The sequence below is a fragment of the Platichthys flesus genome, chromosome 1 (assembly GCF_949316205.1).
Source record: "Platichthys flesus chromosome 1, fPlaFle2.1, whole genome shotgun sequence".
NCBI classification, from domain to species: Eukaryota; Metazoa; Chordata; class Actinopteri; order Pleuronectiformes; family Pleuronectidae; genus Platichthys; species Platichthys flesus.
In genome coordinates, this window is record NC_084945.1 from 11,734,524 (window position 1) to 11,754,921 (window position 20,398).

Sequence of the window (20,398 nt, forward strand, 5' to 3'; positions counted from 1 at the left end):
TCTGGAATCAGATCCTGATTCCTGCTGAACATATGCATCTAAAAAACAAAAATCAATCAAAAGGGGACAAAATAAATGTCGCAACAGCGTCAACCTGTTGTCGTTACAACAGAATGACGTCACCTGTCTGGGTTTATTCTTCTGGAGATGTATGTTTTTTTTGTTCAGGCAGCTCGGAGGTTCGCAGAGACGCGGCTGGGGGTCCTTGTAGCCGCAGCAGCTAGTTCGGCCGGTGTGAGCCTGAGCATCCTTCCAGAAAGAGCCCGGAGCAGCTAACCGACTCGGACTGCGCTCGCTCAGCTCCCCTTCAATCTGCCCGCACACGAGCTCTCTGAAGACAAAGAGTTTAAAGGTAAAAGAGTCTACACGCCGTCGCCGACAAATGGCGGCGGAACAAAACCGTCTTTTAATCATGTTTCGCTGTCCCCCCCCGAGCGAGTTGTCGCAGCGTCCCGTCGAGCTCTTTGTTTTTAACGGCTGAAAATGTTCAGTTAAGATTCGACTTGTTCATCAACCGAGAACAAAACCCCCCAGAATTACATCTTTTAATCGGTTTAGCTTCAAGTGACCTGCGGGGTTGAGTCCGGGCTTAGCCGCATAACGTTACCGAGCACGCTAGCTTCCCATGCTAACAATAGGATGGGGAGATTAGGAGCAGTGTTCCTCGCCTACTGAACGGTTCTGGTGTAGCTAGCTAACGTTAACCTCGCACCAGTCCAAGACCGCGAACGAACACGGGTTTATTTAGTCTTGTTTAACCCGAAGGGATGTGGGTTGGTCGTGTAAGGTTAGCATCTCTCAACGTGAGATTAGCCGGTGTCTTCTAATGGGGCTAGGGGGTTTTAACTTTGATTAGCAGGCCTGCGTTTTTAACTTGTGATAACTTCCAGACTGATTTAGTTCTTGCACACATGTGATTCCCCATGATTGAGCATAATCCGTTTTATTCGTTCTTAGCCAAAATAGACGACGGCCTGATCTGCTGGATTATCCATGCTTCACTTTCTCTGGCCCAGCCTCATTTGACTGTCATTGTCCCAACGTTAACCCCAGATGACACGAAAGTCATAAAAGCTGTCTGCACCATGGAAGGGTCTCGAACCTTACTCAAAGCGAATCCCCCTGGGTAACGCGTGTATCCTCAGCGGACTTGTACTTGAGAGCCTATAAAATAAAATAATTTGAACTAATCTATATATGTATCAATATTAAACATGCAGTGAAGAGCCTTGTGCAAAATGCCCCCATCTCCTACATCAGTATAAATTATTCCAGGACGAAAATCCAAGAAACTACACCCAATGTACCTTTGTAAAACTATTGGGTTTTTCCATTAAAAGTATCAACTTTCTACAGTCCATTGCATAACCCAACTGGGTCAGCCCCGGAGGTGTTTTTTCAGAATTAATCTGTTTAACCTCTTCTCTCCATAGATGCCTTCAGCTATGGTTGGCAACAGTGCTGTCCAGTCTGTCACACCAGACCTGGGGAATGGAAGTCAGTCTGAGGCCATGAAGCAGGTTCTTGGTGTGATGGACAAGAAGGTTCGCAACATGGAGAAGAAAAAGGTATTTGTAGTTCTGCCAGGGTTAAATACATTTGTTTTGTGTAGCCCTAAGCTGGTTGTGTTTTGTTGGGAATATATTGCATAATGATACGGCATAATTATCCTCTTTAATCATTTGGCGCAACACACATTATAATAATCTATTTGGAATGTCAGAGGAGAAATGTGAGATTTTGAGCATTTCGACCAGCAGCCTGATCAGAAATAGTCTCTTTCATGCAAGCATGTGATTTTTCTGTTGATGTATAATTTATTTCAACTTAAATTCTGTATTTCATGTATTTTTTTTTTATTCTTACAGTCCAAACTTGATGACTACCAGGCAAGGAAAAATAAAGGAGAGAGCCTGAATCAAGATCAGTTGGTAAGAAAAGAGAAACTGCAGTTGGTACACAATTCATTTTTTTTTTTTACATCTGCTGCAATATTAACTGAACATCTTGACATTCCATACAAATGCTTTTTTGTTTCTTTAATTTATCAGAATCTAATCAGGGTTCTCATATTTTCTGCAAAAACAGTGCATTCTTAAATTACTGCAACCTATAATATCAGTTCTATAATTGTACATCTGAATTTATTTTTTCCTGTTACACCTGAAGGACGCCTTGACGAAGTACCAAGAGATCACCTACAATCTTGAGTTTGCTCGAGAATTGCAGAGAAACTTCATGGCATTGGGCCAAGAGGTGAGACCTGAGTTGTTTTAAGTCTCATTTGCTGGTGATTGGTTCAAACCTTGTCGTCATTCATTTTGATGGTTTTCTCTGTATGATGCATCTCTTAAGTGATATTTATTCACAACGGCAGCGGTAGCAAATGTCTTCTCAGTCTCCAGTAAAGTAAAATCTATATCGAGATCTCAGCCATTGTATTTCATTGATTTGTTTGAGACTCATGAAACAAAATGCACCTAAACATGCGTGACCTTGTGTGTTCAGATTCAAAAGGCAGTGAAAAAGACGGCAAGACGGGAACAGCTCCAGCGAGAGGAGATGGAGCAGCGGCGGCTGAAGACGGTTTTGGAGCTTCAGTTTTTACTGGACCAGTTGGGAGATGAGAGCGTCAGACAGGACCTTAAACGACCCGATGCCACTGGTTCCCCTCTGCTCACTGATGCCGACCTCACCTCCCTTGATGAGTTTTACAAGCTTGTTGGACCTGATAGGAACTATGACGTCAGGTAAGAGGGGACCTGGGATTTCCAGTACCACAAATATATAAGTGTGCTTTATTTTCACCATTTAAATATGTTGTGTAAATGACTGTTGAACAGAGGATCAGTAGCTTATTATCAAACTGTGTTTCCCTGTGTGCAGGTTGACTGACCAATATGAAGAAGCCTCCACACACTTGTGGGAACTGCTGGAGGGCCATGACAAGGCTGTGGCAGGGACCACATGTGAGTTTTGTGTTTTTATCCTCCGCTCGTTTACACAATTAAATGATGCTACAATTACTGTTGAAAGTATTCAGTAAGCTCTTTGCATGTTGTACTTTATGGAAATTAATAAAATTACCATTTTCACATCAATTTCCAAACAGTAACCCGTAATGATAAAAATGTCCCTTGGGGGGGGTGCTTTGTGCGTTTGAGCAGTGGCTGGTGTTGCTTGCCCTCAAAGTTCTTTTAAATGTTCTGGCTTTAATGTGCATGTCTCAAAGTAGCTTCCACCAACTCATTCTCTACCATTAAGACCTGATTGATGTTGGCTGCTGATATGGATATTTTCACTTTGTCATTGGGGGTTATTAAATTTATTAGGAAGCCAAAGTATTTTTTTCATAGAAACTCTGGGCTCTGCATTATTTTTCGTCTGACTATTATCTCAAGGAACTGTTTGTATCAATCAATGAGACTTTTTTCTGTTTTCTAACTTGTCACTCTTAATTCCAGATAAGTCACTGAAGGACATTCTGGACAAAGTGCTGCTCAGTGGTTACTTTGACCGAGCCCAAACTCATCAGAATGGGACGTGTGAGCAGGAAGAGGAACCAGAGGAGCAGACTGTGGTGGCTGAGTCCAACGCTGGGGAGCAGCTATCAGAACCTGGTAACTAAAAACCCCCTCACAGATGTGTGTGCATTATTTCTTTAGGAAAACTGAATTCTCATTTGCCTTTTTTTCTCCAGAAGGAACAGCGAGTGAAAAATACACCCCCCCAATTAAAGTGGAAACCACAGAGGTGAGATTTCCATGAGAATTGCCTCAACTTGTTTTATAAATCACACAAATGCGATTTCTTGCTCTCTGCTGTTTTTTCATTTTCAGTTTGTTGTCTTGTGTTTATAGTTTGTAAACAGACAGTTCATTCCAGAAGCTTCGTACAGCAGTACAGACAAAGAACAAGTGGAGGAGTGGACAGTGGAGGCTCAGGTACGCTGCTGAGCTGCAATCACAACAGTGATACCATGTCAACATAATGCCACTGTGCCATGCTTCAACAACATTACTCTGATACATTTGTCATATGTATTTGTGTTGAATAGATGGTAAATTCCCTCCAGCAGCAGCCCCCTGCCCAGCTGACACCAGAGCCCACTGTTCCCATGAACTGTGACAGCCCCCCTCCCAACGCTGACCCAGTGGTCAGAAAGCAAGTAGTGCAAGACCTCATGGCCCAGATGCAGGGGACCTACAACTTCATGCAGGTGAAATACTTTTGCTATATACTGACGTGTCCAGCTTATTGATCGATGTAGTTCAATCTTTGTCGGCTTTCTCATGGAGACGAAGTTAAATGACACAGGGAGCTACAGAAAGGGAATCCGTAGAGCAAGCGTGGAGCTAGTTTATATAACCCTAACCCATAGGAACATACTTAAGTAAAAAAAATCCTATTTTGTGGAGCACTTTACAAGAATACATTAGTGCTGCATGGAAACAAAAGTGCCCACCACTAAGGTAGAAAGAAAATATAAAGAGATTTAACACATGATACTGACTCAGCTGATTTATTGAAAGCCTCGAGGAGGGCAAATGCCAGCTGTTGTAGGATGCAGGACTTGCTTTGTTACATCACTGTCTCTAAATCTGATCCATGATTCAACAATATATTTCCCTTTTTATCCCAGGAATCAGTGTTGGAGTTTGACGGCCAGGCTCTGGACCCAGCCATTGTGTCTGCTCAGCCCATGAAGCCTGCGCAGTCTGCGGACCTGCAGCAGATGAGCTGCCCTTCACGTCAGTGCCACTTCACTTTACTTTAAACTCTGAAAAGATTCTATTGAGAAATGTCTGGTCACTGTTTTAGGTATTTGGATTGAAGATTTGATTGATTGAAGAGAAAACTTCCAGTATTAGTTCAAAATAAATCTTCAAGTCAGTCAACCCTACTTAGCATACTTTGTACTCACTGAAGACAAGTTACAGACCCACAAAAAGCAGCAACTGGAGAAATGTAGAATTCATTTCCTCGTGGTCTCTGATGTGCCAGTATGTAAAATGGCTTTAATTGCTTAACTGTTTTAATCAAACTTCAATTAAATCTGAAAGTCTGAACTTTAACTTGTATTACATCTGCATTCCATTTTGGTGTTGCACAGTCCAAATTATAAAAATCTGAACAGTGTCCACATCCTTTTGATCCAAATGTATTTTCCTTCTAGTGTACCACACAGAGTAGTTTCTAAAGTCTTAATAACTTTTTTATTTTCTCCAACAGCCCTTTCAGAGTCCAGACTTCCTCAAACAAGTGTTGTGCCGGGACCACAGGAATCCTCACAAGTAAGTCAAGTTGAAGCTCAGCAAGAAGGAATCAGTTGGTGAGGTTTTGATGTGTTGTAAAGAGCGCTGCATCCTTTTATTAACTAGAGAAGTACAGGTCATTGTATTGGTGGGCCTTGTTTTAAAAGTGCTGCTACATGGATTTACCGAGATGCTCTTCAACATATCATGATCTCATCTACTTTGTTTTACAGGGAGTTACAGAAAAATGTGATAGGGTAGAAAGGGAAAATCTTAGATCCCTTCTTTCACATTGACCTCTCCACAATCCTTGTTTCCTCGCCATCCCTGTTTCCTCCTTCCTCCCACCTCAGGCCTCGATGTCTCTTTCGTCCGAGCAGTCCCCCGCCCCCTGTTCCCTGTCCTCTGCCTTCCCACCTGTCTCCAAGCCCACACACACTGGAGGCATCAATGTCAACGCAGCGCCCTTCCAGTCAGTGCAAGCGGTACGCGTTCTATCTGGGTCCAGTGAACATGTTTGGACTTTTTATCCTCAGTCAAAAACATTCTGGTTCTGTACGTGTATGTACGAGATGAATTGGCTCATTAGCTGCAGAAAAACAATGGATAGCAATTGCTGCAGCAATACCAATACTGCCCTTATTTCCCAACCTGAAATGAATCCTTTCTTTCCAGACGCTCTTCTGGGATTGTGATATTTTGTTTTTGCAGATTGAAATACAGAAACCTTTTCTTCTTCCTCAGGTATTTAATATGAATGCACCTGTACCTCCAGCCACTGAAGGCCAAGCAGACCCTCTGAAGCAGCCCAGTCAGTTCCCTGGTGGCTTTGGACAGGGTTTCAGCAGCCAGTCAGAGAGTACAGTCAACCAGCCGGAAATCCCACAGGAAACAATACAGTCAGGTGAGGCTCCAGCTTCAGCTAGTTGCCTGTACACCAGAGCAGGCTGCTGAGATAGTTTATCACCTCTACAGTTAGCAGACAACATTAAAAAGTATAGTGAGAACAAATAAACACATTTTATGATGAGGATTCTAGAGGAAATCACATGTTTTCTATTTTGCATAAACAGAATTGTTTGCGTCAGGTTAAATATTTGTCGGGGTTTACAGAGGCTTTATGTTTTCTTCTTCCTGAAACACTAAATACCTTTCATGACAGTCAATTTGACGGAGGCAAAAAAGCAAGTGAAGATTTTTCAGGTTGAATGTTATTTACATTTTCGTCTTGTTTGCTGTGGTCCAGTTGTTGGTGGGTTCCAGCCCCAAGAGCCAGTCATGCCTCCAGCAGGAGCTCATGAAGAAACGACTCCAGGTGCAGGGTTTGGACAGTCGGGACAGTCCTTCTACAACAGCAGGGCCGCGCCCAGGTCCGGACCCAGGAACGCCCGAGGCGTGATGAATGGATACCGGGGCTCCTCTAATGGATTTAGAGGTACAGGCATCAAACTGTATTATACAAATATACAGCTGTTGTGTTTAGTTTGGTTTGTTTTATTGACATGATGCATCATTTCAGGGGGATATGAAGGCTACCGCCCTCCTTTCTCAAACGCTCCCAGCGGCGGTTATGGTCAAACCCAATTTAACACATCTCGGGACTATTCTAATACCACCTACCAGCGGGTAAGGCTTCTTTAATTATTCACTACTTAATGTACAAAATATCTTGTGTGTTATCCAGTTAATACTCTACTATTTTTGAATGTGTAAGATGGCTATTGATGGTAAACTCTGTTGTTTCTTCAAGGAGGGATATCAGCAAGGCTACAAGCGGGGAGCCGCCCAAGGACCTCGAGGCTTGTCTCGAGGCAATGCTCAAGCGATGAGGTCCTAAAGGATTCCAAGGATCACCAAGTTGCGCCACGTTGAACATTCAGGATTTTTGAATGTGTTCGCCCCTGTTCACTTTTCTAACAATGTTTTATTTCTCATTGTAATCTTATTTTTTTAACTCCTGGCCTACTACTATCTGAGTCAGTCTGCTTTGGTCTGTCTAGATCCTCTTAATGTTTTAACACAAAATGCTGAACTTCACCACATGTAGGATTATCAGCTTGTCTGTGTGTTGTAAAACAACAAATAGATATTCCTGTAAACTTGAAAGATTTCATTAATTTATTTTTTGTACAAAATAAATGCAAAAAATACCCTGCCACTGTCGATCTAATTCCATGCGGTTGATATTCTTCTGCCCAGTGTTGCCAGTCACTCTTTCCTTTTTGATCTAATACGTCTCATGAAGGCATTCGATGTTTTGGTTTTCTTTCTTTTTTTTAACCCCATTCACCTTACGCCATCACCTCTTTGTATGCTGATGTTATTCATTGAGACTGTTTCAATAAAGTTGTGTTCTATTATTTTCTGTTATGTTAATTCCGAACACTCACATGTCACATTGGATTGGTTCAGTTTGGTCTTATTGTCACTGAGGCCTTCAAACCTGTGACATCAAGACAATTCCAGTGGCCAAGTCTTTGTTACATTCAGTTTGTTCATTCTCACATGCAGCCTACAAACAGGCCCAAAGTACATGCCATTTATAATGAATCACTATAAATAAACAAGGTAATTACAAAACCAAATGATTTCAAACTGAAAATTTGTATATTCCATCATACTGTGAATGTTTAATACATTATTCACCAGGTGATCAACCTGAAGGATAACTGTTTTATGTTGAAGGGAGGTGTACAGTACCATCACATGAATTTAATCCAGCAGAAAGTAATCGGAAACACCACCTGTACATTTTGTGCAAATCATGAGGCAGTATTGTTTCCTACGCCTGGCACGCAGAGAACAAAAGTATTCCATGTCAAAACTTAGTATGACGTAAACCACAGTAAGGCAGAGGTGTTGTTTGTCTGGATGCAAAAAAGTGGCATCAAGTTAACACACATCCGCCATGGACAAAGTCTGTCAGCGTGAAGGACACACGACACTACACAAGAAGAAGAGGCAGCAAGTACATCAAACTGCTGTTTTATCAGAAAATCTACAGTTTGTTACTCAAACTAGGATCAAGCCAGACACGAGTTGATGTGAACTGAGTGCAAAATACACTGGCCATTCACATTAAAACAAGTTACTAGTTGTAATGTGTGTATATAAAGTAATTAAAAAAACATTGATGAGACTTTGACCTAAACAGGTTAAAATTCTGTTGTATTTTGATTGTGTCACTGGTAAAAATATGCACCCTTTTCTAATAAAAACTTTCAATCAGTGGAAATAATCAAAAATACTCTGTTTAAATCCTAACTGATAAAAAGGCTTAACATTAAAACAGTTTTAAGTTAACTAGAATGAATGATCAATTTGGATCAGATCATAAATAAACATGACACACATCCATGTATGAAGAAGGCAATATTAAAATGCCAATTTTACTGCGGAGTGAACAGAACAAATTTTATTTTTCAGAGGTTCAACGGTTCTTTCTGTATGATAAGGTTGTTTCACAAATTATTGGTAGAACCAAACTGTGACCGACTGCTTTATTTAATCATCTGCAGTGCTAAGGATTTAGGGGAAAATGTTAGTTATTTGTTGGATGATTAAAATGTTTTCCTTATCTCGACAACCTTGAGACTTTAATTTAACAACAAAGTGGAGTGGAAAAGTCTTTTAAAAGATTTCCTCAGTGGAAAGGACTGTGGGAGAACTGGATTCATACTTTTGGACAAAGACCTGACTGGAGCCTTGTAGATTATAACATCATCCTTAGCCTGTTTGTTGTAACCTTTATTTTTCAGTTGAAATTGTTCCTGTTATGGAATCAGATTGCTGTAAACTCATTAAAATCTCAATAGTGCCTCTTCTTCCAGGTCAAATGCAATGATAGAAAATCTTAAAACTCAAATAAAAAGAAAATGGCTGAAAAAGTCCAGTGAAGCATTTCACCACAAGCCACACGTGTAAATTAACCTCTATCTAAAAGGTTTAGGGATGTTTCTATGTAGTCAAGTCAGAAAACAAGAGTCACAATAAGGACATTTGAGAAGCTCCTGCAACAAAACCATCAGGTAGTGGAGCCAGTGGCATTTTGAGGTTCTGTAGTTTGAACAGCCGACAGCACGTCGACTAAGTTCAACAAAAATATATATTTTGATTGATTGCATTACCAAACATTCTGGATCATTTCTAACGTCATCAAACAACTAAGAGAGCACATTTTGAGATGCATGTCCTCAGTTGGTCATCATGAATCCAACGATTACAGTTATTATCAAACACTGGTGTCATTCAACAGGGATTCCGCTTGTGCTGCTTTCCTTCATCTCGAGTTCGCTCCAGACTCCGAAGTCATACTGGTGAAACTCGGGAGGGTCTTCTCCTCTGCACGCTAGAGTGGAGGTGCTGCAAAAGTCTGGTGTTGCAAGTTCTGATAAAGCTGTTACGGGAGGTTGTGTTGGCTTTGAGCAGCTTCCTGGTGGCCTGGCGGCAGATCCTGGCGAGTCTGGATGAGGCCGTGCTGAGCCAGGTCTTGAATTTGTTGTGCGTGGAGTTCCTGAGCTGCATCTTGAGCTGCAGGCTGATGCTCTTGTGGATGAGCCTCCAGTTCAGGATGCAACTGATTGTCCACTGGATTTACCTCTGGAAGAGCATTTCCTTCAACTGTAGCAAAGACACAGTTTTACATTGTCAGAGCTCAGCCTGTAAAATCTAAGAACTATCTAACAAACATGAAATAGTGCAGTAGACACTTACCATGAACCTCTTGAGGGGGTTCTACTTTCTGTGATTTCAACCGTTCCATGTGCTCTACTGCCTGTAACCGAGAAGTTTCATATCAGATTTTGTGACATACAGTGCAGTGGATAGTCACATTTTAATAACTTGAATAAAAATCCAACCTGGTTGAGGAAAATTAAGTTGTAGAACATATCACTTTTCCAGACATGACATGACAGACTCCAGAAAATGTCCGGATACAAATTTCCCAAACATTTTGGTGCCTCTCACATGGAGTCAGACACGTTCACAGGTGGAATGCTCCCGTACTTGTGTGAAAACAGCTTTACATTCAACTTACAAAGATTCAATCCGTTGTCGTGATAGAGCATGAAAAATCATAAACCTCAAACATTCGGTTTGGACAGTTTCCTCATTCTCTGTTAAAGTAGCCTTCTCTAGCGGCCCTTGTCATTTCAGGTAGCAGTGAGTGCCTGTTTACCTGCTGCAGCTCTATTTTCTGTGCGTTGAGCTGCTCCTGTTGTTGCTCCAGCTCTTCTCTCTGTTTCCGGAGGTCGACGGCCTTCAGGTTCAGGTCCTGTTCCTGCTGAGCAAGATGATCCTCAAACTCCCTCATCTCTTCGTCTGTGTACGCCTGGTTCTGCTCCAGGGTCTGAGCAACACAAAGCCGAGGGGGAACCATTCATTACAGCCCCACATGTTTTAAGAAAAGGTTCAAATCTCTCTGAAATAATGTCAACATGATGAAGTCTGAAATAGTGTATATCTCACCTCCCAGCTATCGGGCTCCAAGAACTCCTTTTTCTTTGTTGCAACCAGGAACTCCTCTAAAGAGACCAGCCTGTCTTTGTCAGAATCCACCTATTAGGGAGACAAGAGGAGAGATTGTAATCATAGATTGTATGTATTCAAGTTTATCATTATGCATTGGCAGAGTCAAAACAACAAATAACAGATGGAAGTCTCTAATTATATGAATATTTAAAGCCTGCTGTTTATTTGCTGTTTCTCTATGTAAACAGCTTCAAAAAACAGTGACCTTTGCATTGATGGCACCACTGTCCACATGAAAAGATGATCATGAAGTTCCAGTTAACGATAAACTTAATGCATCAATATTTCATTAAATGCATTTCTTAAAACAACGTCTACACGAGAAACAGAAAAGCAGCATTATTAAAAAAGTCTCCTGCTCTACCTCGTTCATAACATGTTCCCTCATACGCAGCCTCTCTTCCTCCATCTCCAGCATGTCGTCTTCTTCGTTGGTGGGGTCGTAGATTTTTTCCAACTAAAATAACAAAGACCAACAGTCAGTGCAAAGGTGGCTCCCTGAAACATGACACATTTTCACCTGCCGAGGATTTACCTCTTTGGTGAACAACGCTTCCAGCTCCTGTTCGTCAAAGAAGCCGTCTCCATTGGAATCTGCATTATAGAGAAAGACACGGGGGAACGCATGATTTTCTGTTTTATCTGAAGACACATAATATCTATCAAAGTCTTAGACAGTTGACAGGTTAAAGAAAGTTTTTACCATGCAGTTTGAAAAAGGTCTTTGGGTCGAAATCTTCGGGGTCCAAGCCGTCAGCGTCCTCCCACACCTCCTTCAGTTGATTCTGGCTGCCCTGTAACATGTGAACTTAATAATTAGAATTACCGATAGATTAAATAAAAGCACATCCACTTTCTACATAACGGTAGATTGTTTACATCCGTGGTGTCCGCAGATATCTGTGTCCACGTCCTCAAGGAAGTGTAACTGATGATAAAGTCTGACCTACCGGGTGGTTGACTTTAGGGTGGTCTGCGTGCTTCTTCTTCATCTCCTCATAGTGCTCCTCCTCTCTCACTCTTTCTTCCTCGTCCAGTGTTTTCAGGTGTTCCCGTCTGTCGTGCTCTTTCATCATTTCATACTGCTTGAACTCCTCGTGTCTGTCTTTGTCGAAGTTCTCCAGATCGTTGGTTGCCTTTAGGCAGCAGACAAATGAGAAATTAAAATCAGATCAACAGTTTATGTCATGCAATTAATCTGTATTTTCATGTTGGCAACCTTACCGATTTGATGAGTCGATCTAAGTCATCCACTTCAAAAGTATGTGGGTTCATGTGGTTCAAGTACTCAAACTGTTTCAGCAGAGCCTGGTGATCCACTGCGATGTCTATTCAGGGAGAAAGTGGTTAGATAATAAAAAAAACTGAGATTTAGCATTTTCCTTATTATTGATTAACTGTTTAACTTCTTATTTTATATTTGAATCAGAAGGTAATATACATTTTGTTGCGCAACATACCATTCCCTCCTTCTATGTCCTGTTTGGCCTTGATCAGGGTTCGCAGTCGGTTTACCTCCTGCCTCTTCAGTTCATCCAGTTTTGTTCGGACATGATGGCTGACAAAGTCCAGCTCTTTAGCAAGCTTTCCTGCCTGTGGAGGAGTGATGAAAGATGTGTTATTTACAGTGTGAGATTAAATCATTGTGTTAATAAGACGAAAGAAAAGAAACTGCAGTTACCTTGATGTCTTCCATGTCTGTATTGTGGAGCTTATCTCTGAAGTGCTGATCTTTCTCGAGAAAATCAATGACTTCCCTGAGGTAGCGGTCATAGTGAAGTCCAGTGTCCTATGAAAAGTGCAATTTGAGATTAAACAAACTGGGTAATTCTATTATGTTAAAAAGTATCATTAGCTGACATAGCCTGCTGACTAACATAAAAGATCTCCTGTCTAGTTAAACGTAGAAAATGACAAGTTGTGACCCAAATTCCTCCAAACTACATTCCTGCTTTTTGAGGCCATATTATCCTGCAGCTGTTCTCTGCTGACTGTCAAGGGTTACATTTGCATTTAAGCCTCTAGACAGATTCTACATGGTATTTGTTTGAGACTTTGTGTGGATAGACTGATTCAATTCAAATGAGGCTTTCACAAAACTCATTGACTTCCTAAAAGGCAGGTAAAAGAAAAACGTGGCATAAATGCAGACTGTCATGGCTGCAACTCACGGAACCTTTTTTGCTGATTAATTTCTGAAAATGTATTTAATGATTTAATGTATAAATTAGGGCTGGCCGATGAACAAATATCAAATATGATCGAAATATATTTTGAATCAATTGCAATAAAACAAGTCAGATATATAACTGTGTATAAAGCTTACACATGGTGTAGGCCCAGTGAGCAGGTTGACACACAACTGATCTCCCTCGGATTTATAAAATGTTTGTCATTCTCTGCTCAGAGTTAAAAACTACCACCTTCACTCAGAAGTCTTTACACTTAAAATAAATAATAATTTGTCATTTGCCAGAATAATTATCTCTATAGACTAGTGTGAACCTTTCATATGGATAGAATCTTTGGCCATAATGTAAAAATGAAATGTTCGAAAAGCATTACAAGCTCATTAAAAAGGGAATTGAGCTTTTACATGTTAACAAAGCCTGCTTGACTCCATCAGTGTTCCCTCTCTGACCTCCAACTCCCCAAAATGAATATGAAACAGATATCTGTATAGAGAGATAGATCTATATCTATAGAGATATAAACTGATTACCAGTTCCAGGTACATATTCTGCTATGAAGCCCCCGAACTAACTGCTCGTCACACCAATACTACACGTGTATTGTTGCTGGATCACTACTGACCATTGGGTGTAACACTAAAGATCAGTTATTAGGCTTCATGGAGATGAGTCATGTGGTGTCCTCTCACCACACTGGCTGGAGGCTCCTCAGGTTTGGTCTCTGGCTCTTTCACTTTGGTCTTGTCCATGCTGATGGGCACTGCCTCCGAGCCCAGGAGCTGGAGCAGCAGCAGAGCCCAGCTGCTGAGATGGACCCAACACATCTGGACACGAAACGAGATCAATTGTCATCAAAGCAAATGTTCATCACAGTGGGATTCATATTATTAAATAGTATTTGATGCCGAACGGTCCCACAGATAAACAATGAAACTCAATCTACAGCGGCATATTCAAATAACATGTTTAACCTGCTTAGTTAGCAGATTAATGACCAAGGAGCTAATAATGTCCAGAGGAAGCTTTAGCTCTGACACATTTAGCCAATGAAGCTAGTTGGCTAGAGCAGCTTGTTACTTATCTACCGTGACGTCGTCAGACTCAGCATCAAAGCTAATGTCCGCGTTAAGTCGAGAGCGTCACAGAAAAGCAGAATAAACGCGTGTCACTGAAATACTGACTTTGTTATGAATCCTGGACGCCATCTGTTCCGCTTGAGTCCCGTCGGCAGCTAGCTCGCTCACAGCCGGCCGTGCTAACTGTGCGAGCGGAAGTGTCGGTCGCATTGGCCACCGGAGCCGTCAGTCAAACGGAGGAGCAGGTTAGGTTGCAGCGTATCGTACGTGGCGGCATGACGACGGAGCAGGTGGGCGGGCCCTCCGTGTTTCTGGTCAAGTCCGCGGCTGCTATTGGACAGAACGGCGGCGAAGAGACAACCGTATGTAAGGTGGATAAGAGGCGTTTAAAGGGAGAGGGCTCTGTAATGGATCCGATCAAAACAATCATGCTACATGATCAAATGTGTCTTTTTACCAGCAAAGTGTTTCCCTCTTTTCTTCCCCACTTATAAGAGGGAAACACTTTGACTGCTTATAAAGATGGATGACATTACCGCTCCTCAAAAGTGGAGCCAAAGTGTCTCCATCACCACCTGGTGGCAGCCTGCAGTACAAGTCATAAATCCCACCCCTATGGTAAACTACTTAAGTATACGTGCACAAAAGTACCACGATTAAGAAGCACATTCTCAACAGTAAAATAATTTTGCATTATTGCGCCAATGGCTGGATATGGCAGGCCCTGGGATAAGGATTTGTTGTCGGCTCCCTATCGACCCCCAGCTCTACTTACCAATTGCATTATTTCCCCAGGGACCAAAAAAACAAGTAGTACTGTAGAACTGACTTGGTTATTCAATTAATGAAATAGATAACTAGCAGTCAATTGATGGCCGCGATAATTGTAATTGATTGGTCATTTTAATATTTTTTTTAATAAATCTTTACTGACTCGGGCCTCTTAAATGAGAATTTAACATTGTTGGATTTTTGACTGCTGGTCAGATAAAACAAGCACTTTATTTTTTATACATTTTATAAACCAAACAATGAATGGATTAGAGTTATTTTACCTGAAACAACAGCTTAAAAGCATGATGGTGCGCTAACTTGAAACAGTGAGACTGGTGCCTCAATTGGCTCCTGTGAATTTTGTGATAAATTATAATATTGATTAAAATCTCATGTGCACTACACACCATTTAATTATGTGCCTAGTTCTCTTGATTCTACTTCAATAACCTGTTTGCACCAAAGTAGGAACCTTGTCAAACTGTCACCACTAACACTGCAGGAGTGTGACGAAAAATCGATCTTTAAATCAGTGTTCTCCGTCTTGTAGTGATGACACTCATCTCAATTTGAAGTTGATCTGATGAAAGCCCTGGGACAAGTACCTCAAAGTTAAAATGGGGAATATGGCCAAAATGGCCACTAAATGCAATAAAAGTTCAGGATCACCAATCCCCACTCTTCCCCACTCTTCCCCATCTGCATGCCGAAGTGTCCTAGACAAGATACTGAACTCCTAAAATTGGCTTAAACCACCTACTAATTGAACAATATCTTACACGTAGTCCGCTTCTGCGCAGGATGTGCACAGTCCACTTCTATGCAGGAATAATTTAATTTAATTTAATTTAATTTTTTTTTCTATCTTTACTTAATTTCTTTATATTTAATTTTTGTTATTTTCTTTTTATACATTTTTATTTCTCAAAATGGCCCACAAATACTAAGCCATTTAAATGTTGCTCCTGCATGGCTGAAATGAAATTTTTTTTGATTTCATATGGTGATTTAATCAATAGCAATGCAACATATTTGTTAAGATGATTAAAGATATTGCTGGTAAAATATTTAGAGTAAAAATATGAGGTAGCATGCAATTAAATCACACAAGTACCTCAACGTATATTTGAGCTTGACTCATGTCACCTAAGACATTTCAAGGTCATGAGGGTATCATCTGTATTACATTCTTTCTTCTTCAATCAGTACTTTCTGTAATAAAAGTAAAGGGTTTAAAACATGCAGTGTAACTCCCCAAACTGCAGTTTTAGTTTAATCTCAGTTTTTACTTGACTCAGGGAGCAGCAGTGTGTGATTAATGGGTCCACGTCCACCTCTCACCCCGTCTCTGCTCACCGGCCTCATGGGGAGATCTTACATGGGACCTTGTGGCTGTTCTCACAGGTAATCACACTACTGTTCATGACATACACGCTGATGACAACAGGAGATAGTTGTACGCAAGTGATGATCTTCCCCACTTGTACACATAGAGACGCAGGTGATTTGGGCTGCCTACAATGGGCAAAACTTCCGTTGTAGATGATCTTCAACTATGTTTTGTGCAGAATCACATGCTGAGCTCTCATCTCTCCACCAGGGAGAGCTGCTGTGATGTGTTGGCTGAGTTCATTTTGCCGTCTGTTCTACTTCACACTCAGTTTAACAGGTCAAATTTGCCCAGCACAGGAGTTAATGCGTGCATGGATGAATATAAACTACATTAATTATTACAAACAAATAACTGATTGTGGTAATAAACACTGAAAATGACAGAATCCTAAATCTATCAAGTATAATTCCAGAGAAAAGATGTAAACTGTGTTCATATTAGATGCTGTTATACCAGCAGCCGTTTGGTGAAGCTTGTCAGTGTTGTGCAAGTTCAAACCTCTCATGACCTAGTTCAAAGTTCACTTCATACAAGTAAACATGAATAGTTCACGTTCATAGTTCACCATTTAAATTCTGAACTACTTCATAGTTCAGTTCATTTCATAGTTTTTAGGTGGAAACTGAGAATGAAAGACTTAACTTGTTAAAGAAAACCTAATCCATCACTACCCCTTGCCTTTACTGTCGGAATCTTTATCAGACAGTGTGTAAAAATCCCTCAGATAATAATAAGGTGCATCGGAACTTGGATATAGTTGCTGAGTCTGCGTCTCTGCTTTCTCTTGCCATCTGTATATGAGACCGACAGCTGTTGTGTTGCAGGTATGGCCTGCCCCTTTAAGGAAAGTTTGTAGTGTGTGACGTAGTGCACCAGGGTATTGTGGGAAAATACGCTAAAAGTGTGTTTATAAGGAGAAGTGACGGACCACCTAGAGGGGATGCGAGTGTTGCTCCTGCTGTATATCCGAGAAATGAAGTGGCCGTATTCCAAGTAAAGAAACATCTCCTCCTCCTTCTTCACGGAGCGGTCCGGACGGCTGATTACCGGCCAGGCAGCGAGCCAAGATAACCAGTGACTGGTGACCGGCTACTGGTTAATTAATTGCAAAATATCTTACACTATGTCAATTTAAATTAATTAAATATAAAAACAGGGAAAAATGTAATTAAAAAAAAAAAACTGCGCGCACACATCCTGCGCAGAAGCCCCATTGCGCAGGAATTGCGCGCACAGAAGATTCCAGATTCGTTCACTATACGGCTCAACAGATCTCTGATCCATGCAGCTTCCTCCTACCAAGTTGTGTGGTTCGGAGCCGAGACACTGGCCACAGAAGAAAACACTTGGAATACGTTGCTTGATTGGTCAGCATATGTGTGCCATGAGTGATGGGTAACGTAGTGCGAAGTCGAGTTAGTTGGTTTCGGTTAGGCTAAATCGCGGACATGTAACGGGCACTGAGCAACGACATGGTGAAAGCATTCGATTTAGACAGCGTCTCTCCTGAGGAGAAAGTATTGAAATGTCCTGAGGGTCAGGGAACAGGTAGGGGTGGGGCATGTGACAGTTCTAGGCCAATGGCTGTAGGGTTTTGTAGGATGCAAGGCTCTCATTGGCTGATGAGTTGGCGTATCAAGGGTGAATGAGGAAGGGGAGTGAAGAATAAAGTGGTGGATGATAGGAGTGTCGGAGTTACGAACAAGAAGTGTGTCGTGTTCGCTGGACTTTAATAAAGTTACACATAAAGAGAGGTTTCCTGTTGTCTGTACGCGAGGACGCTACAATATGAACGTGTTCACCGTTCAAATTCATTATTTGTCATTGAGTTGCGTTCAGTTCAAAGTTCTGATAAAGGTGGACGCGTTATTTTGCGTTCGTTCATGCACAACACTGCAGCTTGTATAAAGAGATAAATGTGTCGCCTGTGAATTGTAAAAGTATTGGCCTACTACAGGAAATGTAAGTGCTAAAGGGCAAATCAAAATAGTTTTTATGAGCTTTTTTATAAGCCGGCACAACAAGACAATGAATATCTTCTTATTGTGCATCAATTGGCTTATGATAAATATTACATCCCTGCTCTGTAGATGTCAGTTCAATAACTCAATGGAAGGAGATTCATCATTGCCTCAGGTCATCAACATGGAAACAACTATATGATGATTAAACGCTCTGCAAACGAGGAGGCCACAGTCTAAATACGATGCGTGTGAGGTATTTTAATTTCGTTTTTTTAAGAATCCGGTTGGCACTCATTTATATAGGTTACTCTGCTGAGATTGAAGTGAGAATTTAAAAGAAAAAGCATTTCAGTAAAGATGTAATTGATTTCCTCTGTGGGTTTCTGCCCGGCAGATTAGGATCCAAACTATTCCTGACTAAAGAACGGAAAGTCAGAGGAGCATGAGATAATCTTTATTACATTTTCTTCTCTTCCCCCTCTGTAAGCCGTGATTCAGCAGGAGGAGTCTCTCTCTGAGGAGAAGACAATAACATTGAGTCACCTTGCTGCATTGTGAACCTCTGGCAGCTGAGAGGCAGGACTGAGCAACAGCAGCAGCAGCAGCAGCAGCAGCAGCAGCAGAGAGCATACTGCAGAGCTTCTCTGGACTGCGCATAAAATATCTGTGTATTCATGTGAATAAATTAGTATGCATAAGAGGATGAGTATGTTGTGGGGATGATAATAAATCATAGCAAGGTCAAATAACAGCAATTGAGTTGGGATACCAGATGATTACACTGCAGTATTTATGGTGCTCCAGCTACCCTGTGCTTCATTTAGCCGACTGGTTCAGGCAAAAACAAGTTCATCCCGCACCGCATATCATCAAACTTAAAGTGTTTGTATGACAGTTGAATAACCCAGGTGGTATTTATGCCTGTTGCAGAGCTCGATCAATCCGTGCTTGACCTTACAACACAGGCAGCACTGTGTCTTCTTTAACTCTGTTGCAATCGCCTGCTGCTCAGGATTCACTCTCTATTCCTTCAAAATAAAATACAGATGTGGGTTTGTGTACAGGGAAATCCAACGTACTTAACAAGTGGCAGGTTTTGGGCCAGAATTAGCAACTGGAATGGATGATGGTGGAAGTTTTTTCACTGGGATTGGATCAGGTGTAGATCCAAGATTCAAAACTTATCGTCCAGTAATGCAGGCATCAATGGATTCTGCCCATTCTCTGACTACTCTATCCTTTATGAAGACATGTGCATCTCTTATTATATATATTTAGTTATTTGCATGTATTCCTTAATTTGTCACTCTTCTGTAGATCTGTCATACTTGATGCTTCCATTTTTGTGTCCTTTATGAAGAAAAAGTTGCATGCAAAGTTAGAAACATAAACTTGAGCAGAGGAAATCCATTTCTTCTTTGACTTTTCTGTCAAGTAGATAAGACGTTAAAAGATTTACCACAAAGGGGTTTCTGCACAACAGCTGTACGATAATGGATTTTGAAAGGAAGTGTTTTATCTCTCACTATCTTTGAAGTACAGTGCCTTAAACCATGAGAGAATGTTTCAATGAAGCTCCCCGGAATGGAAATCACAGATCAAATATTTATAGCAGATGTTTGCTGCTCCCTGCCAACTGACACAGCTTTTTACTTTCACAAAGGTAATTCTGTAAGCTTCACCTCGTAGGAAACACAAGAGGAATCTCTTCATGGCTGTGTTGGGATAACTTTTGTTCTCACACAGTTAAAGCACATAAAGTTATATGGACGTAATCATAATAATGGTAATTATGTAAGAGGGCGTGATACGATGACGTCTAACCTTCCTGCTTCTCTTTGGGTGTTTGATGCTCAGCAAAATAAAAACTGTGCCACCACTACTGTGACTTTGAATGTTTCCTGTCCTCACACAGCCCCTGTGTGAAATTAATGGGCAGCATTGGTAAATTGGGCAGGTCTGTTTGATGCCGTGTAAGCATTATTGTAACCTGTCACGGCCGGGGAGGCTCTCTGTCCTCAGTGTGACTGCAGTCAAGGTGACGTGAGCCTGACAAACTGCAACTGAACCGTCCAGGACAATTTATGCACAGGCACACACACCTGCAGATGAGCTCTGCTACAGTGACAAATCTGTATATATATATATATATATATATATATTTCTGCGTCATAAGGTTTGTCTCTACAAATTAAAACTTAATGTCTATAGG

General features: G+C 41.2%; 2 protein-coding genes across 3 annotated transcripts; one reads left to right on the plus strand and one right to left on the minus strand.

Moving 5' to 3' along the window:
* The first annotated feature begins 205 nt into the window (after positions 1-205).
* caprin1a (cell cycle associated protein 1a) lies at positions 206-7,615 on the plus strand. Of its 2 annotated transcripts, XM_062384820.1 has the most exons (17): positions 206-352; positions 1,434-1,568; positions 1,869-1,931; positions 2,170-2,256; positions 2,509-2,750; positions 2,887-2,969; positions 3,465-3,620; positions 3,701-3,753; positions 3,861-3,944; positions 4,058-4,219; positions 4,643-4,751; positions 5,233-5,294; positions 5,609-5,740; positions 6,000-6,159; positions 6,502-6,690; positions 6,775-6,881; positions 7,006-7,615. In XM_062384820.1, exons 2-17 carry the CDS (start codon positions 1,434-1,436, stop codon positions 7,090-7,092), a joined length of 1,911 nt encoding a protein of 636 aa, XP_062240804.1. In that variant the 5' UTR covers positions 206-352; the 3' UTR covers positions 7,093-7,615. The 2 variants fall into 2 exon arrangements, with proteins under 2 accessions (XP_062240804.1, XP_062240811.1); XM_062384827.1 differs by lacking the exon at positions 5,609-5,740.
* Positions 7,616-8,655: 1,040 nt separating this feature from the next.
* nucb2a (nucleobindin 2a) lies at positions 8,656-14,278 on the minus strand. Its single transcript, XM_062384838.1, has 13 exons — positions 14,161-14,278; positions 13,669-13,803; positions 12,469-12,576; positions 12,248-12,380; positions 12,012-12,115; positions 11,738-11,923; positions 11,491-11,581; positions 11,323-11,381; positions 11,152-11,244; positions 10,725-10,814; positions 10,435-10,605; positions 9,969-10,029; positions 8,656-9,875 (listed from the first exon to the last, which is right to left on the minus strand). Exons 1-13 carry the CDS (start codon positions 14,263-14,265, stop codon positions 9,655-9,657), a joined length of 1,557 nt encoding a protein of 518 aa, XP_062240822.1. The 5' UTR covers positions 14,266-14,278; the 3' UTR covers positions 8,656-9,654.
* Positions 14,279-20,398: the final 6,120 nt, after the last annotated feature.

What these genes read in the sequence shown, in the direction of transcription:
- caprin1a (XM_062384820.1), top strand. Translation starts at nt 1,434, where the DNA reads ATGCCTTCAGCTATGGTTGGCAACAGTGCTGTCCAGTCTGTCACACCA. An exon ending in GCCTGAATCAAGATCAGTTG is followed by an intron (nt 1,932 to 2,169) that starts GTAAGAAAAGAG and finishes TTACACCTGAAG; the next exon opens with GACGCCTTGACGAAGTACCA. An exon ending in GCAGATGAGCTGCCCTTCAC is followed by an intron (nt 4,752 to 5,232) that starts GTCAGTGCCACT and finishes TTTCTCCAACAG; the next exon opens with CCCTTTCAGAGTCCAGACTT.
- nucb2a (XM_062384838.1), bottom strand. Translation starts at nt 14,265, where the DNA reads ATGCGACCGACACTTCCGCTCGCACAGTTAGCACGGCCGGCTGTGAGC. An exon ending in ACCCTAAAGTCAACCACCCG is followed by an intron (nt 11,582 to 11,737) that starts GTAGGTCAGACT and finishes CACATGTTACAG; the next exon opens with GGCAGCCAGAATCAACTGAA. An exon ending in AAGCGTTGTTCACCAAAGAG is followed by an intron (nt 11,245 to 11,322) that starts GTAAATCCTCGG and finishes TTGTTATTTTAG; the next exon opens with TTGGAAAAAATCTACGACCC.